The sequence below is a fragment of the Lutzomyia longipalpis genome, chromosome 1 (assembly GCF_024334085.1).
Source record: "Lutzomyia longipalpis isolate SR_M1_2022 chromosome 1, ASM2433408v1".
NCBI classification, from domain to species: Eukaryota; Metazoa; Arthropoda; class Insecta; order Diptera; family Psychodidae; genus Lutzomyia; species Lutzomyia longipalpis.
In genome coordinates, this window is record NC_074707.1 from 45,254,390 (window position 1) to 45,280,801 (window position 26,412).

At 36.4% G+C, this 26,412-nt stretch overlaps 5 protein-coding genes and 2 long non-coding RNA genes across 8 annotated transcripts; 2 read left to right on the forward strand and 5 right to left on the reverse strand.

Annotated features, from left to right (window-relative positions):
- Positions 1-19: 19 nt before the first annotated feature.
- LOC129787728 (uncharacterized) lies at positions 20-1,599 on the forward strand. The gene is made up of 3 exons (XM_055823477.1): positions 20-123; positions 194-1,399; positions 1,492-1,599. Exons 1-3 carry the CDS (start codon positions 74-76, stop codon positions 1,541-1,543), a joined length of 1,308 nt encoding a protein of 435 aa, XP_055679452.1. The 5' UTR covers positions 20-73; the 3' UTR covers positions 1,544-1,599.
- A 700-nt stretch (positions 1,600-2,299) lies between these two features.
- On the forward strand, positions 2,300-3,218 carry LOC129787733 (uncharacterized). The gene is made up of 3 exons (XR_008750254.1): positions 2,300-2,679; positions 2,749-2,912; positions 2,978-3,218. It is a non-coding gene; the product is annotated as an uncharacterized LOC129787733 (long non-coding RNA).
- On the reverse strand, positions 2,675-7,350 carry LOC129787732 (uncharacterized). 2 transcript variants are annotated; one of them, XR_008750253.1, is made up of 4 exons: positions 6,729-7,350; positions 6,117-6,642; positions 5,911-6,056; positions 3,025-3,139 (listed from the first exon to the last, which is right to left on the reverse strand). It is a non-coding gene; the product is annotated as an uncharacterized LOC129787732 (long non-coding RNA). The 2 variants fall into 2 exon arrangements; XR_008750252.1 differs by having other exon boundaries at positions 2,675-3,139; positions 6,117-7,350.
- Positions 7,351-7,538: 188 nt separating this feature from the next.
- LOC129787731 (probable cytochrome P450 9f2) lies at positions 7,539-9,646 on the reverse strand. Its single transcript, XM_055823480.1, has 6 exons — positions 9,334-9,646; positions 8,770-9,268; positions 8,483-8,708; positions 8,193-8,417; positions 7,854-8,111; positions 7,539-7,791 (listed from the first exon to the last, which is right to left on the reverse strand). The coding sequence occupies exons 1-6, from the start codon at positions 9,573-9,575 to the stop codon at positions 7,622-7,624; spliced, it is 1,620 nt and encodes a 539-aa protein (XP_055679455.1). The 5' UTR covers positions 9,576-9,646; the 3' UTR covers positions 7,539-7,621.
- Positions 9,647-10,163: 517 nt separating this feature from the next.
- On the reverse strand, positions 10,164-13,643 carry LOC129787730 (aminopeptidase N-like). Its single transcript, XM_055823479.1, has 3 exons — positions 12,852-13,643; positions 12,344-12,646; positions 10,164-12,265 (listed from the first exon to the last, which is right to left on the reverse strand). The coding sequence occupies exons 1-3, from the start codon at positions 13,532-13,534 to the stop codon at positions 10,348-10,350; spliced, it is 2,904 nt and encodes a 967-aa protein (XP_055679454.1). The 5' UTR covers positions 13,535-13,643; the 3' UTR covers positions 10,164-10,347.
- A 126-nt stretch (positions 13,644-13,769) lies between these two features.
- LOC129787729 (aminopeptidase N-like) lies at positions 13,770-17,198 on the reverse strand. The gene is made up of 5 exons (XM_055823478.1): positions 16,625-17,198; positions 16,408-16,560; positions 15,745-16,320; positions 15,196-15,664; positions 13,770-15,126 (listed from the first exon to the last, which is right to left on the reverse strand). The coding sequence occupies exons 1-5, from the start codon at positions 17,122-17,124 to the stop codon at positions 13,867-13,869; spliced, it is 2,958 nt and encodes a 985-aa protein (XP_055679453.1). The 5' UTR covers positions 17,125-17,198; the 3' UTR covers positions 13,770-13,866.
- Positions 17,199-18,964: 1,766 nt separating this feature from the next.
- LOC129787734 (aminopeptidase N-like) lies at positions 18,965-24,598 on the reverse strand. The gene is made up of 5 exons (XM_055823483.1): positions 23,402-24,598; positions 23,132-23,183; positions 20,859-21,045; positions 20,135-20,792; positions 18,965-19,826 (listed from the first exon to the last, which is right to left on the reverse strand). The coding sequence occupies exons 1-5, from the start codon at positions 24,539-24,541 to the stop codon at positions 19,038-19,040; spliced, it is 2,826 nt and encodes a 941-aa protein (XP_055679458.1). The 5' UTR covers positions 24,542-24,598; the 3' UTR covers positions 18,965-19,037.
- Positions 24,599-26,412: the final 1,814 nt, after the last annotated feature.

Genomic DNA, 26,412 nt, shown 5'->3' on the forward strand with positions numbered 1-26,412 from the left:
ATCAACGCTTAGGGAGGCATACAGCTATCCCTTCGTTAAGGATTATTTTTTTTGGGTTTGTAGGCGCAGTACTATGCACTGTGCTAGACATGTTGGAGATTCTAGAAGACATCCTTGTGAAAGGTAATACATATTAGAAATAAATAACTACGAGATTCTAGACACAGAACTTTCTTCTTCTTTGAATTTTCAGAAGTTTATGCTTGGCAATGCTCTTCATTATATCAGCCATTGCTATAAGTTGTGCTGTAGTTTTCCTCCATAGACACCTCTATCGCCCTACAGTTGTTTCAATTGACCGAGACTACATGAATTGGGGAATTCTCCTGCCATCCTTAACCCTCTGTGAATATGAAAAATTAAATGAAACAGCCCTTCAGGAATATCTTAAATCACAATCAGGAGATACGCAGAAGCTAGAACATTTTCTACGGCACCTGGTTAATTTAACGATCTACAACATTGACACCCTTCCAAATTATCCGGAAATCAAGCCAAACGACTATTTAAAGGTAATGGATGCCCTCACAAACGTTCACAATAATCGCATAATGTTTACGGCTATGAATATCTCAATCCCCTTGGTTCGGGTGGTTACTGAAATGGGAATCTGTTGGGCCTTTAACTCCCAACTTTACCCGTTTTCATCGACGGAATATCACATTTATGGAAGGATACCAACACAGCCTGAACTTTTGGAGGCAATTTATCCACATGGGGACAATTTTCTCCTTCTTCTGGGAATTAATGGGAGTTCTTACGACATTTACTGGCACAATCCGTACGATACGCTCTCGCTGGATAGCGTAATTCAGATGGATCGTGAATATCCTGTGTACACATCCCTGGTTTTTCAATCCTTTCAACTATACTGTACTGAAAAAGTTCGACGACTCTTTATCTATCAAAGGCAGTGTCGTTTTGATGATGAATCAAACTTGGATCATTTCCCCTACATCTACTCCTACACAATTTGCAGGACAGAGTGCAAGATCAAAAGGATGCTTGAAGTGTGTGGATGTATTCCAATCTTCTATCGAGCTGCAGAATCTGAGAGTTATTGTGGAGTCAAAGGATTGAAATGCATAGTCAAGCATAGAATGAAAATTGATAAATTAAGCAGGGATTGCCAATGCATAAGCCGATGTGAAGGAGTTGTTTACAACCTGGACACAACAAAAGAAATATTTTGGATTGGTAAGAGTACTCTGAAGTGGGAACTGAAGACATCCAAGTCAAGATACAGAAGAGATGTGATTTATGGTATTGAGGAAGTTTTAACGGCTATAGGAGCAAATGCAGGACTCTTTCTAGGACTCAGCTCACTGTCCGCTATTGAATTTCTTTTCTTCTATTTCATTCATATTTTTCGCTTTGATAGAAGTAGATTGAACGAATGGTAAAGTTGATGTTTGTGTTAACAAAGCATCATGTTTGTTTAGAACAAAATTTTATAGAGGAAAATTTAATTTAACGAATTTATAATTATAGTTTACCTGAGATTCCAAGACGCTTGCTGCACGTTTGTCATAATTCTGAATAATAGGGACAGATCGGACAGGTAATGTTAAAAATTCTTTCACAATAAATATAACAATTCTATATATGTTAACATAGCTTCTATGTTCTATGATGTATTAATTTTAATAAGTTTTCGTCAGGGGCCTGACAAGAGCTCTATTTCCATAGGAATTCTGTGATCCCTAGGTATCCCTCGACTTTCGAGAAATGTGTCACCCAGAAAAATGCCTCAATCTGAAAAATTCTACCATCACTGGATAGATAATTTAATATTCTATCGATTGAGGAAGTTTGGTGGGTGGCACATTCCTATTAATGCACTAATTTCGACTTTAAAAATTTCAATGCACTTTTTAGAAAAAAATCGCGACATTTTCTTCCTTGGTGACAACCGCGCCATCTATTGATGAGCAAAAACTATGTAGCTTCGAGACCTTTAACAGTTTTTGACATAACCTTACTTTTTTGTTTGGATTCTTGATTTTCACCATTTTCTTTGTTTTAAAGCTTATTTTTGTGCTTTAACATGACTAAAATACAGTAAAAGTTAGAATATTTGCCTAAGTGATGTGTAAAGTGCTGCCGATTTGTGATACGTGACAAAGAAAATGTTTATTTTCACGAGTGAAAGTTGTAATGCCATCCGGAAGACTTTGTGCAAGAAAAAATGGGGATTTCTTTGTCGCAGGCAAATTTCTGATTGCAAATTGGAATATCAGGCGAATCTTGAACTGACAAAAAGTCTAGATGCCCCATGATTTTGTCAGGAGTCATGTCCGGTCATCAATTCTCACCGAGGAATGCGAAGTATTCAGTTCTCAAGGGAAGGATCAAGGAGACTGTAGCGCCTATGAGAAGATTGATTCACAACACTGAAGCATAATAGAAGTACCAAAGAAGGACCAGAAAAGCAGATTATGATTTTATTTAACGTCACCGGAGATTAACTTGTAGTGCTACAGTACTAATAAGCTAATCCTGAGAAGCTCAATGTCCAGGATTCATTGAATGTCGGGAAGAAGCTGTTCTCTCTTGAGAAGTGGAAAATTCCGTCTGACTATTCCCAGTTCAGGAAATGCTGTGAACACTCACAAGAAATAATTTCTAATTTAGGGTGAAAATTGGAATTTTATTTGTCTACAAATGTCGCAAAGATATGTAAGTTTTAATCAATTTTAAAGAGAAAGCACTTGTATTATCTGATTTCCTTTTTATTGTTTCTTTTAGCTCTGTCGCATCTATATGATCAACATATTTTTTTCCGGAAGATTGCTGGTTTTCTTCGTTGCAATAGGCTCACTCAAAACGAATTGCTCAATGTACGGAATGAGGGCAGTAATTGTGAAGTCCTGAATGAGGTGACGCGGTTTATGTGCATCGCTGGCTGATAGGTATATCCTACGTAGTACTGATATTGATTTCTTCACAACTAATAATCATATATTTTGATTCTTAGGTAGCAAAATAGGAGTCTCAGTACTGTGATCATTGGCGATATATCTCCTGCATTTCCCCGCAGGAGCTACAGTGAAGGATGTACCGCTTCATCGATGAGAATTGCCAGAGTGCAGATTTAGATCAACTTTGGGGTGATACCTCAAATATCACATTTAAACTTCTGGAAATATTCAAAGAAATTGAATTTGATTAGAATTTAGAATAATTTTCTCTGCATACCATGTTTAATGATTCAAAAATTTGCTGAGAGTTCATGATGTGATCGTGATACTAAATCGAAACTTTATAATAGCATCTATAGAAATGTTAATGTACAGTTTGCCTGTTAAAAAAAAAGTGATTAAAAAATTTTCAATTTAAAAAATAATTATAGATTTATTTGTTAAGTTGTAAAATAATTTAAAAGAGAATAAAAATTCTAATGCCTCTTCAACTATATTTTTTCTAATTTATAATGCTGCTCTAAAAGTTATATTTATTTTTTACGCATTGAAAAATAATTATGATTTTTTTTTTGTTTTTGTCCCAAAAAAAATATTCTGTGCAAACCTTTTTCGCTCCTTACATAAAAGATAAGCTCATTTTTCTTTTGCTTTATTCTTATTTATGAAAAATGGCAATGTTTAAATGAAAGTTTCGGTCCTCTTCATTATCCTTCTTTCTTTTTTTTTTGACTCTTTTTTCATTTCCGAGCTCATCACAATAATAATTTTTGAATTAAATAGTTGAAATTGAAATCTTCAAAGATAAAACTAAACTACATTTTTTTTTAATGCTTCTTGTCACTCGGAATTTAACACACAATTTTTCTATGAAAATTAAATTCTTAAGAATTTCATTTCTTTATATCTATATAGTGTAGTTGCGTTTTGTGTCAATAAAATCGTTTTTTTTTAACATAAATCCCTTTTCAAAAATAATTTCCCGGTTAAATCACCATTTATTTAGATGGATTCCGCAATTAATTAAAAAATAAATAAACTCCCCTAAAAATCTTCTTTCTTTTAAAAAAAATTATTCTCTTTCAATAATTTTGCGATTAATAATTTTTTTTGAAAAACCCTTTGTCGATGAGAACCCAAAAATTTCCCAAATTCGTAAAAATAACTTTAAAAAAAAATTTTTCATTATCTAAAAGAGTTCCATTACAAATTAAAGTCAATTGCGTCCATTTATAAAAACTTGGCATTTCACAACGTAGAGAGAATTGTTCATTCAATTGTAAACTAATTTTTGAGCTATATTAAAAGACGCAAATAATATTGAGACTGAAATGAACGAAAGTTAAAGAAAATCAATTCGATTATTTTTTAAAAAGAAAGGGTTTAGTGTCGTAACACTATTTAAGAGCAACTTGTTGATTTAAAAAAATAATAGATGTTTAATGCAGAGATTTCTTATTCTACAACAATTTATTCTAAGGAAGATCTCTTTAACCTTTTTTTTGAAATTATTCTTTCTTTGCTAAAAATAACCCTAATAAAGAAAATATATTTCTTCACACGAACTTTCTTTCGCCATTAAATTTAATTTGCAATAATTTATTTTTCTTCCTTAAAGTAAATTTTCTTTTATTAGTAGGTAATCTTTTCTCTTTTCTGAATGAAATTTATTGCTTTAATATTAATTTTGATTTATTGTCTTATATACAACTTTAAAATAAAGAACTCTTTATTCTTTTTGAATATTTCTTGAAAACACTTTTGATTAAAATAAATATTATTATAAAAGATCTTTCTGTATTTAAAGTAAAATTACTGGCAAAAATTCTCTTTTGCGCTTCAAAAAAATCCGCAAAAAAACTTTCTTCTTTTACTTTTTATATAGTCTAAAAGTGAAATTTATTCCATAGACATGAATTTTTAACAATAAATCTAAATCTACCATATAGGTTGAAATTCACAAGTCAGACAGATTTGGGACTTCTTAAGAAAACTCAACGAATCTTAAATTTGATATAATTAATTTCACCCCATTGCTTCTAAAAACTTGTATTCCGTATTTAAAAGTTTCTCTAAATGCATACCTACTTAATTATCCTCTTTTTTTTTCTAAAATTCGTCCCCCTTTAAATCTTTTCTACTAAAATCATTTTCTTTAGCATCGTTGAAAAGAATCAGAGAAAACCTTCAATATTCTTTTCTTAAAAAAGAGAGTTATTTTTGAGAAAATTTCAGATTTATCACAGAGATGTAAAGGGTAAGATATGATCAATTTAACAGAAAAATAATTGTAAAAGATATTTTTATATGAGCTCAAATCGGCAATCTACAATAAATCATTTAATTCATTCATTTTCTTTAGAAAAAAATCGCTTATAATTCATAATTCAAAATTAAGATCTATTTAATTATTATATTTAGTATGGTACCTAGAAATTATTTTGCATTAAAAGATTAAAGTTTGAAATTCCGCTGCATATTTTTCTAATACTTAATTAGTTGGTGTTCCTTTATGATGAAATATTTAATAACATGAATATTATTTCTTAAGAACCAAAAAGTTTTCTTTCTTTCATTTATTTATTTTTACTTTTTATTTTATTTTTCTTTCTCAAATTAATGATCGAAATTATATTTGAATGAAAATGTGTACTTGGTGTAGGCCTAATTAATTGTCTGAGTATGAGAGCTCAGATTATCTAGTTTATTTATATTTGTAATGTGACTCCCTTGCATAAGAAAATAATACAAACTAATACTAGAAGATTATGTAAAGTCATAGACTGCAATCATTCTCAACATAATATATGTAAAGGAAAATAGATAATTTATTCTTAATTGATTTTTCATTTTTGCTGTGAAACTACTGATTTCATTTTAATGTATTTCTTTTGAAAATGAAAAAAGACATTTCTAAAGAATATCTCAAAAGAATAAAATTTTTAGGAAAGAATTATGAATTTTAAGAAAGGGTCCTTAAAATACATACCTAACTCTATTCCAATGAGTGAGCTGTATGTTTTGTAGCTAGATGTTCTGTGTCACATAAATGATAGGCCGGAACATCGTGAAGGGCATGAAGAATCTCATCAAATGAAGGATTCCCTTGTTGTATTATTATGAGTAGAAATCCTCCTGTAAGACATGTGATCGTGTTATGCAAGAATCAAACCAATATAATCTAGAATTACAAACCTTTTCTAACATCTCTTCGAATTTTTCACATTCCGGGAATAAATCCTTCTCTGGTTTTTCCAACCAGTAATCTGCATTTCCCGTATTGAGAATTTCCTCTTCAACTCTCCTAATGCTGAATCTCGATGTTGTGACTTTCTTAGAGGATTTGCTGTAGAAAACAGGAATTTTTCCACTCCAAGATCTTCGTCGGAAAATGTACCAGCAGTGGGGTTGTTTATGCAACTGCCTTGTTAAAAATACGTTTGCGGGAAAGGAAGAAACTCGTGGAAAAATGTTCATCCTTGGAACTTTCTCAATGGCTTTCTTCCTTATCCATCCAAGTAAATGAATCACTGACTGATCACAAGCACGAACAATTTTGGTAATTTTTACAGTCTTATCAAGGTGTATCACTAATTCTTTCTCCAAGTTCATCTTACAAAACACTTGACGGGGAGATCGTTCTTGATTCCCATGAGAAAACCCTGAAATTTATGGGCTGGAGCGGCTGGAGCAGCGTGAATGGGCCCTCTTCTTATTGTTGCTGTTACATTTTATTTAATGAGAATTTAACATGCATTTTTTGAGCTAAAAGATTGAAAATTGAGGAAGACACCCCCGTAGTCTTACCCGTCCCATGAAATGCATGAAATCATAGTGATACACTTTATTTCCTTTTGGATTCGTCGTTCCATACAGTGATCACTGTATTCCCGGACAAGGATGCCGTGTATTGTGGATAATTCTCCATTGCGTTGATCTCACATTTATTTTGCAGAATATCTCTATATTTTCCTGCCGTTCGAGTCCTGCCTATGTGAAATTTCCGGGCTTTCTGGTGGTGATAAATTGCCTTGTATGATTTTTCTGAAGTATTTTTTTGCACTTTCTTTATAAAACTACACAATTTTTTTCTAAAATCACTTTCTCTTACCCAAATTACCGGTCTTTATCACTTGGGGACGATAAAATAATTTAAAACTAAATAAATTAATTAAATATTCTCGATTTCGGACGTTTTAGTGGAAATGTAAACAAATTTTGAGGTTATGTTAAAATTTCGGCGGTGCTAACCAATAGATGGCGCTATTGAATGATAGCAGAATTTTCCTGCAAATCGTCCGCCATTAATTTGCTGAGTTCGGCTAAGAAGGGACTTTGTCAGGCCCCTGGTTTTCGTAATAAGAAAACTGAATTTCAGAACATCAGTAACCAAAAACTTTTTTCTGTTTCTAAACATAACCTTAAACATAATTTTCGCATGTTTCAAAATATTTTTAATTAAAATGTCAAATTGACAAAGAATTTTAGGATTCTAAAATAATATGTAGTTTGTTTGTGAGTGAAAAATTAAATAAATCACCCACTCATGATGATGTACAGGTGTTTATCATTAAATCATAAAAAGGTAATGAATTGTTAAAATAAAAAATTGTTTGATTTTATTCATATAAAAATTTATTATTTAATTTTGTAATAGACTTTACATTTTAATACTTTTTACATTCTTATTTGCTGGAGTTTTACGTATTCCGTGGCTTAAGATTAACCCAGAAACCTTTCTCAGCTTTCATAGCAAAACCAGCTTTGGCAAGTTTTAGTGGTATTTGAGTTTTCTCACACACTTCAAAGGTAAACTTGGTCATGATGTAGTAAATGATGGCCTTGGTTTCCATCAAAGCAAATCTTGATCCTGAAAAAAAATATTAAATTAATTCTCTATCCTTTAGCAATTATCTAGTAATTAGAACTAACCAATACAATTCCTGGGTCCAACTCCGAAAGGAAGATATGTGAAAGGAACAATATTGTTCTTATTCTCCTCGCTAAATCGTTCTGGATCGAAGCGAGATGGATTTGGAAAGTATTTAGGATCATGATGAAGACCAACAATGGGAAACATGATTCCTTCTCCAACTTTGACTTCCAAATTTTTGCCATCCACTTCTACTTTGTAGGGCTTAACACATTGTCGATCAGTTCCGGCTGCTGGTGGCCAATATCTCAGACTCTCTGTGTAAACAAATTTAGTACAGAGAGATTAGATTAGCTTACAACGATACGATAAATCTATATCAAAAGTAAAATTCTTACCAGAAATAACCATGTCGAGATAAGTCATTTCTTGAAGAGCTTCGTATGTTAAGGGTTTCCCTCCGAGTTTTTCCTTTGTAGCATCAACTTCAGCTAGAAGTTTCTTTTGTACATCCGGATTAGCTGCCAGCTCATGTCCCGTGAAGCACATACAGGTACTGCTGGTATCAAAACCAGCCAGGAAGAAAATTAAACATTGTGCTGTGAGATCATCTTCCACGAGATCTGAAAATGAACAGGAAAATCCTTAATTTTCATTCTTCTTAACAAAATTAAGGAAAAATTCTTACTGCTTTGGTGGATTGCTTCCCCAATACTAGTTTCCTGCACAACGGCGTATCCTTCTTTATCCACTTCTTCCTTCTCATGTTTAAGTTGACCCTTGCGAGCTTGAATGAGCAGATTAATCATATCGGGACGGACAATGTTCTCCTTCTCTCTGAATCGAATTGTATCCCAAACGAGACTTCTGAAGAAGTTGCAAAATTGCTTTGAGAATAGAGTTATTCCGAGGGTCTAAAATAAAGAAAGAAAATTAATTAAAATCTTAAAATTTCTTGAATGTCTTAGAACTTACTTTTGAGAGTTTCGGGAACTGAATAATAGAAAAGAATTTGAGGCTGTTTATCCCACTAAAATCAGTTGCAGATTTTCCATACATGTAGAATTCATTTTCCTTATCCTTGAGAGAATCAACCTTAATACCAAAGGCAGATGTTGCAATCACGTCGTTTGTAAATCTAGTAAAGAGATCCTTTAGATCAGTCTCAAGGGGTTTCCCATCCTTTGCTTCCTTTTCGAGATATTTCAGTGTATCTGCGCAGCATTCAGAGACCAATTGGAACATTTGCCTCATTTTACTTCCTGTGAATGCTGGGCTAAGGGTTGATCGCATATCCTTCCACCTTTGTCCTTTAAGTGCCACAAGATTGCGCCCAAACAACGGCTCGTGGTTTTCATCGATATTTCCGCGATGATCGAGAAAATGATCAAAATCTTTCACGCCAATTTGCTTTATTAACTCTGGATCACGAATAACAATGGCTGGTTTACGAAACTCGAATATACCAAAAAATCTACAAAAAAAAGATAATTTTCTTTTAATAAAATTTTATGAGTCAGACAGTTTTTATATATTTACTTTTCCGTGGGGAAATGGTTGTAGAAATCTTTCATGGCGTCTGAGAAATTCATCGTTTGTAGGACTAAGCCCTTAAAGTTTCCAATGAGTGGGAGGGGTGTCATGAACTTTATGCCACGTTTCTCGAATATATCGTACGTTGATATACTCCATTTGTACACGAAGTAACCGACAATTCCTGCCAGAAGTGTCCATTTGGAAAATAAAAGACTCACAAGACAACTTATTGCACAACCAATCATCTTCGCGGCAAATTGAAGTGAAATTGAACCAAGCAAAAGACTGAGCACAATCACATGCAAACCACAACTGATCGTCCGCGAAACTCTCCGTGACTTTTATACCTCTTTACTTGAAAGATTGCTCAAAATTAAGTAATTCGCGTTATGTTCGTTGAACTCCTATCAGCTGTGATAAGAATATTGTCAATACATCTGTCGTGAGCTATTCTACTATTTATGGTAAAAGATTTTCCAGCATTTTATCGTTTATGTATGATTTAAAAATTCATATCTTTAATTCAATAATGTTTTATATAATGTACATATAAGTATGTATGTATGTAATATGTACATATGTATGTATATAATACAAATACTACGGAATGTGTTCTTAGTCAAGGTCGTTTATATTTACTTTCGCACACTTATATATGTATATAAATTAAACATTGTTCAATTGTATATAAAATGTATGTATGTACATAAAACTGAACTACAAGAGATAATAGAGATAATAATATCAACCCATATGTTGATAAAAAATGACGGAAGGAATTCAACCGACAGGTAATGATTTTACATAAATCATACAAATAAAAGCCATGAAACTCTTGGCATTAGCAGCTGAAATTGTTGTATTTTTTTTTTTAAATATTCTTTACAAGCAATTATGATATCAGATTATACATAGAAAAAATTGATTTTTTCAATACTTTGATTGAAACTATATAGAGTTCCTTTTTGCTAAACTTTAATTTTTAAATCTATTTTAGCAACATTATAGAGAATGTCATTAAATGAAAAACTTTACAAAAATACTCAGGAAGACAAGAGCAAATGTGAAACGTTTAATTGAAGATGAGGATTCAGCTGGTTCAAAAAAGTTTCGAATCCAATTCTCAATTGATTGTTTATGTTGTTCCACCCATATGCGATTGTGCTCCATTTCTCGTCTAATTCCAGCAATCTGAAAAGAGCTTAAGTGACCTGCTTCGAAGAAAACATTGAGCATTTCTTCAAAGCCATCAACATCCTCTTCGTAGTGCAAAAATCCTGCCATTTCCTTCAGAAGTTCCTCCATGCGGTAATTGAATGTATAAGTTTTCGCCACATCCTCGTGATTTTCCATCAGGAAATTTATTACAACTCTCAAATGTCCATTTCGGAAGGCAGTTGCTAAGATCATAAAACGCTCAAGTTGGGTGTAAAGAATCTCCGCAGATGTATCAATGATCGAGGTGGTTTGCAGAAGGTCATAAATAGATGAACTACTCTGGTAGCAGCTGAGTGCATTAACCAAATGATGCCGCTCTTGATCACTTGTAAGAGCGTGAAGTCTCTGCCAGAAATAGAAGAAAGTTTGCCAATTGGCATTCCTTAGGCCATGGCAATAGTACACTGAACTCTTTTCATGCGGGACAAGGCGATGCCCTGTTATTGCTTCAGCCATTACAAGAACTCTCGTAGCTGTGAGGCATTTTGCTGAACCAGCACGACAAGCCAAATCTACAATATATGGACGAAGGAAGGTAATTCGAGGACTCTCCGCGGAATCTACATTCTCAAAAACATCCAATTTGTCAAAGAGATCCTCTGTGAGATGACGAAGGAATCTCCCAAAGTACAAATCATGTGTGGGACCTTCGAGGCGTCGATTGAGAGTCGTTAGATGGTTACTAGCTGTTGCCCATACGGGAAATTCTGTCTCTTCGTGCACATACTTTATAATATCTAGGGCGATATTGAATTCTATGACGTCCGAATAGGCAAGATTGAAAGAGTCATCAATCAGTTGGGCTCGATTGAGATTTCCAATCTTAAAAGGTGGTCCCTGATTGAGTTCATTTGCGAGTAATCTCCAATTTTGCGTGTCATAATTTACTCTGTAGAAGCCTGTTTGTTGAATATTGAAGAGAACCCACTGATCTGATGTCCAGGAGCGATTTTCCGATGATGTCAGCACAATTTCCTTCACCCCTCGGCGCATCCACCCCAAAGGTTTAGTATCCTCCATGTCGGGATTGTTTGATGTTGCAAAAGTTAGGGGGATATACCAACAAGAACACTCAGGATCATCTACTTGATGTTGAAAGAGAAATCTCCTCTGATTAACTACAATTTCATTTGTTTGATAATTCCTCGTGATCGTTAGGAGTGGATAGCCAGGGATGTGCTCCCATGGGGTCATAATATTCTCAATTGTTATATCTTCAGGTAATGCATAATCTTCACTTGCTGCACTCTGCAGGTGTATATATAAATCTTGTGGACTTGCAATGCGATATGCCATTTCCTGAATGAAGCTCCTTACACCCTTTTGGAAAGTTTCCTTCCCAAGAATATGATCAAGCATCCTAATAATTGCTGGACCTTTTCTCAATGTAATCCCATCGAAGACAACATCAATGTCAAAGATATTCTCCGTGTAGGCACTCATTGGACGTGTTGAAAGCAAGGAATCTTCATACAAACTCCTCTGAAGATTGAAAGCAACAAAAATGTCAGACATGTGGAGTTCTGGGAAATATTCATCTGTGATGTAGTATTCAAAATATGTTGCAAATCCTTCTGTCATCCATGTATATGACCACCATGGGATACCAACGAGATTACCGAAGTAATTATGCATGAGGGTGTGAGTGATGATTTTCACAATATCCACTGTTTGAGCAATATTTGTCACACCGTGGTTGTAGAGGAAAAATTTGGAACTATGCAAAAAAATAATCATAAAATCATCAATCAGTTTTGTAAATCCCAGCAAGTGGCATTTAATTCTCCATACTCACTCATATGTCATTAATCCCCAATTTTCCACCGATATGTGTGCAAAATCATTGATAACGATGCTATCGAGCTTAGGGAGGGAATATTGTTGGCCAGTATATGTCTCAATTTTTTCAAGAAATTCATTAGTACGATTTAGTCCAAATTCAACTTGATTGATAAGATGCACAGGAACAAGAATGCTAATGGGCACATTATTGGACGATGTGTAGCCCCTAGAGACGAAATTTGTCACATAAAATGCAACCAAATTTACGGACATTGATACACTTTCATCAAAGGTTGTGGTAGTTAATTCATTTTCACTGGAATGAGTTGAAAAAAAAATTTTAAATTTTTAATGTTTAGATTTCAAATATTCAAGTAAAATAGACGGAATTTGTAATTAGTTGCAAAGTTTTTCCATCTATTTCACTTGCCTGATGAAGAAGGAATAAAGCCTTCGAAACATCGTTAGAGTAATTGCTAAAGGACGTAAACCGTTCCCTCCCACATCCCGTTTAAACTTACTGCGTAATTTGATTAAACACTGGCATATTCGAAACAGCTTGATAGATGGATCCGTGTGTAATGTGAATAATGAATGGTGTACGATAGCGAGGCTCGTCATAACAGGGAAAAGCCCATCTGGCAAAGACATGCTGGAAGGATGTTGCAGCTATATAGAAAATGCGTCCAAAATCATCGGTATAACGACTGTAGAAGAATCCTCTTGGTTGATTCTGCAACTCTCCCGTGTACTCCAACACAAGGATATATTCTTGTCCAGCAATAAGAGGTTGCTGCACTGGTATAGTTACAATTTGGTTACTTTCCACAAATTCATTCACAACCAAATGTCTCCTTTGGCCAGTATTTTCAATGACAAACCCATTGTGAATGTTTAAACCAACTGAATTCAGTTGAATCTCATTGGTATCTTCCAAGGCACGAATTGTAATGGTTACACGTCCCGAAAATGCAAAATCTCCATTGTGAATTTGTGTCTCAATCCACAATTCATAGCGAAGTGGTTCAGTTGTATTACTCAGACGAAGTGGAATATCCTGCACGGATTTTATATCTGCGTATCCAGCTTGTGCACAAGCAAACGTAACAAAAAGGACGAAAACAGATAAAAACTTCCACATATTTTCCACAATGGAAGTACAATTCTCGGTGAAACAATGACTATCGTGCGTTTGATCTCGCATCTCTTATATAGGTTCACCTTATCAGAGGTATCAGAGTGATTTTCTCACCAAAATCCCATTGACTCCCGAAATCTTATCGCCCCAACTGCCAATCATTAATGATGCAAAATAAATCCTAGATTACAGCATTTGATAAGGTGGAAAAAAGAGGAGAAATTCGATCATTTCCCAACAATTAATATTATACAAAATAGCTCTCACAGTCAGCACAATATGGAGGCGTGAACTACACGTGTCGGGTAGTAAATTTATCATTTTATTATTTGCAAACTATACGTCATCATGATTCATGAAAAAGTATAGACTATATGTACACAATATCCATCAATACTTTAGTTGAGGAGACGACTCAAAATGCCGGAAAGAGCCAAAAGGATGATTGATGCAGCAATAGATCCGGCACCACCACCTCCACCTCCGGGAGGTGCAGTTGTTGGCTGAATTGGTGGGGATGTTGGTGTTGGTTCTGGTGCTGGAGGTTGCGGAATGATTTCATTGAAATCCACATCTCCATAGATATCGGTCAGGAACTTGTTGACTGCATTCTCATTTGCTGCTACCCAGTTGACATTGCTGGCAATTGCATTCCTTGCATTTTGTGCCTGTGCATCTGTGATGCTTGTGCCCAAATTTGTAATAATTTCATCAACAATTTGTCTCTCGGCATTTGTTGTTAGTTCCCCAGAGAGTGTTACAAGACGCGATCCAACATTATTGCCATAGATAGCTGATACGCGTGCGGTGTTCGATCTGAAGAATTCAAGAACAACACTGAGACCAACAGAGGAAGCACCATAAATTCCATTGAAGATCCTCTGTTTTTCCGTTGTACTGGCACTAGATTGTGTTGTAGCCGAGAACATGTCATTGAGGAAATTTCTCAGAATTACTGCATTTTCATTGCACACCAAACCATCAATGTAGAAGTTCCTTGTAGTCGTATCTGTGGCATCCTCGAACTTCCGCCAGAGCTCATTGAAATCATCCGTGTTGGCACCACGCATTCCATGGCAGTACATTATTGGACGGAGATCTGGTTCAATGTCTTGTCCTGTAAGGAGGACTTTCTTAATTTCGGCATTTGTTTCCGCGAGGCAGGCAGTATTTCCAGATGTGCAAGCCCATTTGATTCCAAGATTTCTTGCCAATTTATCAAAGTACGTTTCACAGGGGACACTTGTTGCGCGGTATTTGCTGTAGAGTGCATTGGAGATTTCCCGGAGGAAAGCACGGAAGCGCCCAGTTGTGTCTGAATTAAGCACAAGGCGTCGGATCCATGTGATTCCAGAGTCTGCAGCAGCCCAGGGTAGGTAGTCAGTCTCCCGGCGGAGGTAATTAAGAATCGAGAGAGCTACATCTTGACTTAGGCGTTCGTATCTGCTCAAATCTAGAGCATCATCGAGCAGTTGGGCACGTGAAAGTAGTTGGATTTGCTCAAAGTTCCCATTGACGAGCTCCTCGGCCAACAATTCCCAATTTCTCAAATCATAATTCACGCGGTAGTAGCCGGCTTGCATCTTATTGATCAGGATCCAGTCGTTGTCACCATAAGTGAATTCAAATGGACGAGTAATTGTGGTCTGTGCAGTTCCCTATAAAGGATAAATTAGATTGATATTAAAAATAGATTTTATTGTTATTGTGAATATTTTCTGTTTTACCTGAGCCAGCCAGAAATTGGGAGCTGTGTTGTAGAAATCTGGTCTGTCTTTGGATGCCAAACTCACGGGAACCCACCAAGTTGTATCAATGTCGTGATTGGCATTTGTAGCAATAAATCTTCGTTGACGAAGAGTCATTTGATTTGATCCCCCGTAGTTGCGGGTAACTTCAACAAGGGGATATCCTGCTTGCAATGACCAACTATCAAGGATTGTTTTAACTGTAACTCCTGTTGGAAGTGTAGTTCGTCCACTTGCAGTTGCTGCTGCATCAAGAGCATTGAACAAATCATCTGCTTCAGCAGCATCGTACTGTTTAGCAGCAAAATATCTCCTCAATCCATCCTTCCAGGTTGTTTCTCCCAAGAAATGTTTCGTCATACGCAAAACAGATCCGGATTTCGGGTAGGCAATATTATCAAAGAGACCGTCAATTGCTCTAGGAGATTCTGCATATGTCGTCATTGCTCTAAAAAGGACATAAAAAAGGATAATTTCAAACTCTAACAGCTCGAAATATTTTTTTTTCTATAGAGTTCTCAATCTCACCTGGTGGTGGTTGTTGCGTCTGTATTAAAGACACCCTGTAGTGCTTCAACAGTGAAAAGATCTCCAATTCTAAGTTCAGGATATGCCATATCGGCTGCTTCATACTCATACAGTGTGGCAAAGCCTTCATTGAGCCAAATGTAAGTCCACCATTTGGGGCTGATGAGATTCCCGAACCATTGATGCCCATACTCGTGAGCGACAATCGTTGAAATGGTGTCCTTTTGCGACGTCCTCGATGTCACAGGGTTGAGATAGAGAAGATTTTCGCGGTACGTGACCAAGCCCCAATTCTCCATGGCACCAGCTGAAAACTGCGTAATACCAATCTGATCCATCTTTGGCAATGAATAGGGTACTTCAAGATATCTTTCGAGAGCCTCGAGAATTTTAACTCCAGCATCGAGACCAAATGCCGTCTCCTCAATGAGACTCTGGCGAGCATAGACACGCTGTGGCACTTTGGGGCGTGCATCCTCGCGATATACAAAGTCAGAAACTACGAAGGCCAGGAGGTACGTGGACATTTTAACAGTGGTATCAAACACTGTTGTTACGTGATTGGAATTTCCAACACTGAAAAAAAAGAAGTCACCACATTATCGCATATTGCATCTTATCACAATTTGAAAGATATATGAGCACAAGTTCTAATACACTTACGGAATTATCTCTCTTACGGGCATATTGGAAATTGCAGTGTATGTAGCATTGTGTGTGATGCTAATGTCGAATGTTGCTTTGAGAGCTGGCTCGTCGTAGCAGGGGAAAGCATGACGTGCATCCGTTGACTCAAATTGAGTTGTTGCATACCACCTGTAGAAAAAATAGAGGGTGAGGAACGCACTGTTTGAGAATCATTGAATTCCTTTGCACTTACACCCTGCGATCAGGTAAGTCATAATAAGCTCGATAGAATCCAGCCATGTCATTGCGTAAGTTACCAGTGAAGTAAATTGAAAGCTGGTAAACTTCCCCCAGAACCAATCCTTCGGCACTTTGAATAGGAATAGTAAGGAACTCGTAGGTGTCATTGTAGGTGAATGGTTCAATTGGAATGGTAACCACAGGAGTTGACGAGACTCTCAATAGAGTAACATTGGGTGCAATATTCAACTGCCTATGATGGATTGTAATGTATCTCGTGTTAGTTTCCACAGGCCTCAAACGGATTTCAACTCTCCCCTCAAAATCAAAATCTCCCTCATCAATCCATGTCCTCAGCCACACGTTATAGTGCTCAGGCACTGTATTATTGGGCAACCGATATGTATCACCATCATCGAGTTCCGCAATATTTGCTATTCGGGATTCAAAGAGAGGCTTTGCAGAAGCCACCACAAAGAATGTGGACAGGATCACCACGAACCACTTGAGCATCTTACCCAGCTCAATTTTGCGCACCAACTGAGGGTCTTCTCACCTGAGCCCCTCTTCATATTTGCGAACCATATGCCTCTTATCGCACATACCAGAGTGAAATTTTTATTTGAACCCACTATCAATTGCCACGGTGATCTTCTATAACTCAAGTGATCTATTATGAAAGAGTGGCCGTTTTTTTGTTGTTTTGTCTCGCAATTATCTTGCGGAATCTCAAGAGTTTATCATTAACTTTTTAAGACTTCTGGGGCACGCAAACTCCAATGATTTTCATTTTTCTTAATCTATACTATATGTATGTATATTGTACCCCTAATCAGCTTAGATCACCAATCATTCAAAAGGTGTGTATGTAGGGGAACGAAGCTCAATTCTGACCTTTTAGTGTCATTTTTTTTAAATCCGACTTCACTTAAAATCGATGAAACTTTAAATTTAGAACGTTATAGGAATTAAAAGGGCTAATTTTATTCAATATCATTTTTCCCGATATACATACGTGGATCTGGTGGACCTTTTTAGGTCTGAATTAGGCCCCTTTCTCTATTATTTTTCAAAATTGCAAAAAAAAACCTTAGCGTATGATTGCAATTAGTTTAGTACAGAACAGTAAAAATCATCAGTGTTATCAGAACAGTAAAAATTTTAAAAACAATACTTAATTATTTTTAATACAAAAAGTCCCGGTTCGGAAAACTAATGAAGTAAAATAATATTTGATTTGGCACGCACTCGAAGTGGTGAATTCGAGTGGTGAAAATAGAGAATGTGGGGAAAAAGGAATGATTTAGCGGCAAAAATGAGAGAGCGGATTTAGAAGACAAAGAGTACGTATGCAAACGTGCTTGGAAATTTCGCGAACAGTCCCTAAAATTATTATTTTTTAGTTATTAACCTGCAGGTCGCCAAGACCTTGGAGCTTCCTTAGAGCGCCAAGGTGGGGTCGTTGAACGACCCCAAGAAGGAAGTCGATTTTCTCATAAACTATAAAACCGGGAACTGTCGGGTCACTACCTTTACACTCCTTATATAGTCCTCTTGCCCCTTGCATCACAAATTTTCCACCACAAAACACGTAGAAGAAGATATTAGGGAAAAACATTTTTCACTCATTTTTCACAATTTCAGACTGCAACTGCTATTTTTTTCACTACTTCCCCACATTCCCCTCACTTCCCGCACCGGCCGGATCAAAAATTTTCCACCACCATTTTTGAAATGTGGGTTGTCTGAAACGTGCTCATACCAAGTTTGAGCCCGATCTGAGGTGGTCAGTTTTTCCGACGATTACAATACTTGGTATGCCACGATTGTGGTATACCAACTAATATAGGGCTGGGGTCGTTCAACGACCCCGCTTGGCGGCCTAGAGGTTAAAATATTTTAAAAAAATGTTGTCTAAAAGAAAATCAATTCTCAATCAAAAGAATTGAAATTTTATCTCTATAAAATATTTATTTTTCAAAAAAAGCAATTCATTGGCAAGTGCTGTGATTAAATTAATCTCAAGTCTTTAAAATAAAAGAAAAGAAACTCATAATTCAATTTTTATTAATTGTAAAATACTTTAGGAATTTCAAGGAATAACAAGATAAATACTGAGAAACGCATGCCAATATTTTAAGTATCTACCAATTGACTTTATTTGGCTGTCACTTAATAATTTCAAGAGGTGGAATATGGTGCAATAGCCTCTCATTGAATGGCACATTTTGGGTAATTATAGATAGTCCAATCGCTTTAAAGGAGTACTTTGTGAAAAGCCCTCTCCTCCTCAAGTGGTTGCAAAATGTGAAAAAAATAGACACGAAGCCAGCAATAAAGTTATAACACAGAATTTAATCTAACAATGTTATCAATGATTTAATAGGTTGATTGATCGTTTTGTATTGTTTTCACATCGGACACATTTACTGTAGGATAAGGAAGGAAATCACGGCGAAGAAGATGGCCGTCATAGATATGAAGATATATGATCCACTGGCGACGTAGTAACGCATCTGATCCATGGCGGGATTTGCAACATTATGCATCCATTCGATGTTGCCTGAAATAATTTGGCCAAATTCTTGCTCAAATGTTTCCCCGAGTTGACTTTCGAAACTCTTAAAGAGTGTCTGGAGGCGTTCAACGTTGGTCTCACTGTAGGTCTGTCGACTTAGCTCGCGGAAGATGTTCTGCAGTTGGAGGTAGGTGAAGCGGTAATTGATGAAGAAGATGTTGTCATTGATGAAGTCCAACACCATTTCGTAGCCATGTAGATTCTTTCTTGCAACTCCCAGAATGATGTTTGAAGCTTCCGTTGATGTTATTTGCATCAGGGCTGGAGATGTGAGAGCAACCTGAAGGAGCCTTTCAAGTTGAACATGTTGATCGGTGCAGATCAAATTATTAATGAGGGTGCTTCGGGATGTTGTGGTTGTTGTTAAGCGATCCAAATAGGCAAAATAATCCTCATCTGTAGCATCCCTCAATCCAGCACATGGAAGCACGGTGTTGTAGTCAAGTGGCAGGATCTTTCCGTTGTTAATATGATCACTCATTTCCTTTGCCGTAGCCTCAAGACACTCAGCAATGCCAACCCTGCATGCCCAGTTGATTGCAAGTGTTCGTGCAAGGATTGAGAAGTAAACATCACCAGGTGCTGCAACGGCTCCATATTCTGCATAGAAGGTCTCCACTATCTGCTGCACGTAGTCCTGCAAAATACAAAGAAATAGTTTGCTTAAGGTACACAGAGCTGTTTGAATTAAAAAATTATGACATTCTCGGAATAGTATCAAGATAAAGTTAACACTTTCGAGATCATTTATTGTTGATTTACAACTGTGTGGCTTTAGCTAATATTCTTATCAATTCAACTTGATGGGCTCTCTTATTTATAGCCACAATTTTTCTTTACTAAAATATTTATGACTCGGAAGGATCATGTCAATGCGAAGAAAAATCGATGAAAATTTTAACTTTAAAAATATTTTTCTTTGATATCATTGAAGGGTATACTCACAGTGATCTTTTCGGAGTGATCCGACATAATGAGTCTATCGAAGAATGTTCCAAATCCTGCACTCCAACTGGCGAAGGGAATGTAGTCAGTCTCATTTCGAAGGTAATAAGAGATCCTGAGTGGAATATCAAGGTCCAACATGCCAAATGATGCCAAATCGAGTGAATCATCCAAGAGTTGAGCACGATTGAGGAGATGAATGGTACTGAAGCTTCCATTGTTGAGCTCATCAGCGATTTTGAGCCAATTTTCCACGGGGTAGTTCACGCGGTAGTAGCTTGTTTGCTGGTTATTGAGGATCAACCAATCCTCAGCGTTGTTCCATCCATCAACAGGAATTTGCAGACTACTTGCATCCCCACGGAACCACGCTTGTGCCCGTGTCTGATCAAAGTTGGGATTATTTTTCGTGCTGTACGTTATGGGAATGTACCAGCTGGATGGTGGCATATTGGGGTTGTTGTTGATGCAGGCTTTCTGTGTAAGAGTGAATCCATTGGTTCCACTGAAAGTCACCGTAAGAATTGGGAAGCCTCCGACTAAAGTCCACGAATTCATAATATCTAGCACATTAAGGCCAGCAGGGAGAGCATTGTCTTCTGTAACAGACGTCTGGATACCTGCAAACAAATCTTCCGCCACGGCATTTCCGTAAGCCCTAAAAGATATTTTTTCTTTAACTGATTTTTTTCTTTTACAAAAAAAATCGTTGTTTCTTTCTTACTTTGCCTCAAGATAGTGTTTTAATCCTTTGTGCCATGTTGGCTCACCGAGAGCATACATCATCATTCTAAGTACTGTTCCCGCCTTTTGGTAGCTGACGTAGTCAAACAAGCCTCGAATATTGGCTCTTGTTTCAACATAGTGCGTCATTGGGCGCGCACCAACAACACCATCTCTCAACATAATCCCTGTATTTATTGATTGAATATTTCAGTAATTAGTTAGCAATTTAATTTCAAGCAACAGCGGGTGGATTTTTATTTCTTTATCATTTAAAATTACACGTCGTTATTCAGGCAACTTGTTGCACGACCAAAATTTGGCGTAACAATTTAACTCATTTTCTGTGGGTTTGTGTAATTTGCAACAGTTGCAATAACAAGAAATAAAATCTAAATGACAATACATATTTGTGGTATTCGTGCGCACAGTGCAATGTTATTAATTTTAATCCCTTTTGGATTAAATTAAAATTGATTTGGAAACATTTTTATTGAAAAAAAGATTTGAAACAAATCCCTAAATATCCAGTAATGTTTTACCAATCAAAACTCACATTTCAGCATATTTTTCAGAGGGGGAAGCTTTTGAAAAACCTCACCATATATTAATGGGTTTGATGGTGGGTAATTTGATATGACAAAATGAAGGTTTATTTAATCTGCAAAAACCTTTGATGTTTCACATGAAAAGTTATTAGTTGGTATACCACAATCGTGGCATACCAAGTATTGTAATCGTCGGAAAAACCGACCATCTCAGATCGGGCTCAAACTTGGTATGAGCACGTTTTAGACATCCCACATTACGAAACTGGTGGTGGAAAATTTTTGATCCGGCCGGCCGGCCTGCCGGCCGGCCGGCCGGCCTCTGCGCCAAACTTTACCTTATAACTCGAGAACGGTAACAGATAGAGACTTCCGGTTTGAAGTTTTCTATAGAAATGTGGGTGTAAAATTTCATTTTTTCACATTTTCAAAATTCAAAATGGCCGCCGTCCGCCATTTTGAAATACCGTGAACCACTTCCCTTATAGTTAGAGGTCTGAAATTTTAGTATGTTGTAGTGCTCAGTGAGATGTTTTCATCAACAAATCATACTTGAAAATCGGTCAAGCGGTTTAGCAAATATGGCGGCCTAAAGCAAAAAGTGTTTTTTCAATATAACTCGAGAACGGCTTGACCGATTTTGACCACCTTGGTATCAAATGAAAGGTATTGAGAAGCCCTACAACAGTCTAGAACATTCCAAGTTTCAAAAACATCCGCAAGAGGCGCTAAAATCGAAAACAAAAATTGCCTAACTTTAAGGGGCAATATCTCCGAACATCTGTTATAGATTTCCTTTAAATTTTGATATGTTGTAGCCTGACTCAATATCTATCATCAGTCCGAAAATGAAGAAAATCTATGTCTCCGTTTAGAAGATATAGCTATTTGAAAAATTCTTGAATTTGAAAAGTTCTAAGAGCCATATCTCTTGAACGGTCTGTCCGATTTTGCTCAATTTGGTATCAAATTAAAGGTTTTGCAAAACTCTATAACTTTCCGAAACATCAGAAACCTCTAGAACCATTCCTTGTGGACAAAAAGTGCAAAAAACTGTTTTCGTAGAACAAAAATCCGCCATTTTGTGTTCTGGAGGTGACCTTGAAATGTATCGCAATATACATCAGATTATAGCTTATTTTAATAGCTTTCCATAACTAGTCAAGAAATTTCTGTAGGTCTAATAGAACTAAAGATATAAGCATTTTAATCCGTCAAATTGCTAAATTTTACAAAAAATAGACTTTGCCTACTAATACTACTCACAAATTAAATTACAATGCATAGACTGACCCATCCGCGTTGTGGTATACCAACTCTAATAACTGGACGCGTTATGATTGACTTTAACAATTTAATAAATCCCCTATGTGGCGTTTTATGCTCTCCTCCCACAGACTGTGCGTGTGCACTGGGCGCATTCCACAAAATATATTATCAAAGTGCAGAATTGATATTAAATAAAAATTAATTTATAATATTATTAAGGGAATCTAATTAATATCTCATTTAAAAAGGACGCGTAGGGATTTTATGTGTCGTATATGTAATTTGGCGGGGTAAATGTTACATGCAATACACCTACATAATAATAACGCTAAATAGAGGTATTATGTAATGATAGAGAAATAATTGAATAGCGGAAATTGATATTCCAATAAAATCCACCATATAAGGGTTTTATTAGCGTGTTATGCGAAAATCAAAGGCATCGGTCCCAACATACCTTGAACTGTTTCATACACCATTAGGTCCATTAATCTCATATCTGGATAAACCTGTAATGGAGCATTAAATATAGATTATTTTCAGTGATAAAACAATCAATGGGGCTTTGTATGTGCGTGTGGCGAATTTTTGGCTAATTGATTTATTGGTGGGTACTTGTGGAGATGTCTTTGAAATGTAACAACTAGATTGCAAATTAATTTGCTATATATTTCGTAATGTTGCTTCAATTGGTGGACGTGGGTGGGGGCAGGGAAACATGACTCACCCTATTTGTGCCATAGTACTCGTAGAGGGTGGCAAAACCTTCATTGAGCCACAAATATGTCCACCACATGGGACTCACGAGATCACCAAACCACTGATGTGCAAATTCATGGAGGATTACTGTGCCAATTGAATCCTTTTCGCGGTAATTGTACCATGATTCATTGAGCAAGAGTCGTGATTCGCGATAAGTGACAAGACCCCAATTCTCCATGGCTCCTGATCCGAAATAAACGTCCGGAATGGCGATTTGATCGAGCTTGGGCAAGGGGTAGACAACACCGTAAATATCATCGAGTGCTTCAACACCCTTAATTGCTGTATCCAGGGACCATGGGACGAGATCAATACCATTAGGGCGGGCGTAGGCACAGTGATCGCGATTGATGCGATCACGACCACACCTCTTATCGAAGTCGGATACAGCAAATGCCACCAAGTACGTAGACATGGGGGGAGTCTCCACGAAACTTGTTGTAAATGTTCCATCCGTGTTCGTAATTGTATTTTCCACAGGCATATTGGAGATGGCATCGTATGACTGATCGTATGTGATTGTAATTTTGAAGACAGCCTTAAATTCGGGACTGTCATAGCATGGGAATGCCTGACGAGCATCTGGAGCCTCAAAATCCGTCACTGCGAGCCACACTGTATTTCCTTGATTATTTGTATAAGCAGCTGCATACCACCCGTACGTAACTGCACGCGAATGCACCCCTTGGAAGTCAATAAGCACATCGTGGGGACCAACAGTCAATGCTCTTGTTGTAGTGATTGTGAGGAATTCTGTATCGGGATCGTATGCATAGCTCTGGAAGAGATTCTCTGTGGTTCCTTGCACACGGACAACAATGCTCTGGATCTCAATATCGCGACTATGCATCGTGATTGTATTTGTGGCTTCAACTACATTAATCTGAATGGCTGCTGATCCTGTATAAGTGAAATCTGCAGCATGGATGCGAGTGGTGAAACGTAGATCATAATACACGGGAAGTGTGTTGTTGGGAAGACGATAGCTAACTTCCCCATCTTCAGCGGCCATATCATTGGAGGTAATATCGAAAATGGGAGAGGCACTGATGGTGGTAGAGTAGATCCCCACCAAGAGGTAAGCAATTAATCCTAATTTGAGCATTTTTATATTGAACACACAAAAACACTACTTTGAGGCACTTTGGTTCTCAACTGAGAATCAGATGCCCTGTTGAATGGGCTTTTATACATTCATGCTTATCAGTCTCAAGGAAAAAATAGGTACACTTCGCACATAGGGTGTTAAAGTGGCATAACCATTGATAAATAATCTTCAAATTTTTTTAATCATTCATTCTCAATACTTTTAAGCATTCCGCTAGAGCATTTATGCTGAATCAATAATATTTTTCATCAGATCTTGAAGCATTCAGAAGCTTTTCCTTTTAAATAAACTAAAGGTGTTCTAGTTCACCCTTTAAGGTACATTATAGATATATTTCTAATCTTAACTACACTACATACTTCTCATGTAAAGTTATTGAGCTCATCTGCTATCTCTTATTAGTAATTATCAATTATCGTTGTCGTTGATGGGGGGAAATAATACAATTTATGTACTTTTTCCTTCATACGAGACAATCCACATCTTGAGAGAATGTATTAGTCATTTACTGTAGAAGAAAAAATCCACCGTATCAACTTGGAAGACTTGGAATTTATTAGCAAGATATAGGACTAGGTGAAACCTTTTATTTTAAGTAGAAGCTTTATTTTAATGCCTTTAAGGTCATATAGTTGTGGTGGTTTGCCCCATGAGAATGGGTTTTGTAATAAATTTTCAATTGACGTGTCACTTTATATAGTTTTTGGCCACTCATTTGCATGTTATTTGATTTTGAGGGACTAATAAATCCTTTTGTAAATTGCGCGTGCTTCATGTCAAGGGTAAGAGAATATTTTGTGAAAGCACAGAATATTATTAAAGAATTTCTATTTATAAAAAAAGGAAAAATATCAGCAAAGGAAGCTTTCATTTCACAGAGAAATTTTTCAAAGGTTTTTCTTTAGATTTCTTCAATGAAGTTACAGGATTAAATTTTAAAATTTAAGGATGATTGTACACCATTTCTGAAGCATTCAATTCACCTTGAGTATTCTCTTTAATTTTCTCAAAATACGGGGGGCATAGAATGTTAACGCCAATGGGTGCCACTAAATAACCACTTGTTGGTTTTAATCCAACACACACCAAAGAGATTTCCATTCCCTTCAGCATAGTTTGACATTGTATCGTGTGCTAATAACTCACATAACATACACTAACTTACGCAATCAATTTTAGACGGGAAATTGTTGCTAATTTGAAGATGCTTACGTAGGATATATATAGGTACGCATAGAACAGAGAGAAGGTCTATATTTTCCAAAAGGATATACGGATGGGCGTTCTACTATACTGGCAATGTTAAGAGTCAATAAACGCTAAGGGAAGAGGAGTGGGGGGGCAGGACAGTCAGCAGTGTGTTAGAAAATGTAATTGGAGACAAACGCTTTTGAGAGGGCTTTAATATATACAATTTTAACAACCTACATAGTACAAAGTAATTATGTCAGTCAATACCACATTGATCCTGTAAACCTGTAATTAAACGCATCTCATTTGAAACAACAATTTTACCCAACTCCCCCCTTTTACTATGTATTTTATCTCAATTTTGGGAGCTTTTTGGCACAGTGAAAGGGGTGAGGCATAAATAGTGGGGTTGATTTTAAATCCACCTATATCGTGTTGTCAGATACAAAATTAAACTTTGGAAGGATCTCAATTGGTGCGGGTGAGATAACCTTTTTGTAACATTTATTGCAATCACTTGTTTTGTTGTGCTATCTCATGAAATGAGCTTTGTACATATATTTTATTTTGTTGTATTTTATCAAATCTTTTCTATTAACACTCAAAATTGCTATTATGTCTTTCAAAAAATTTTGCAATACCCCTCTGACCTTAAAAAAAATTGTCTAGTATTGCCG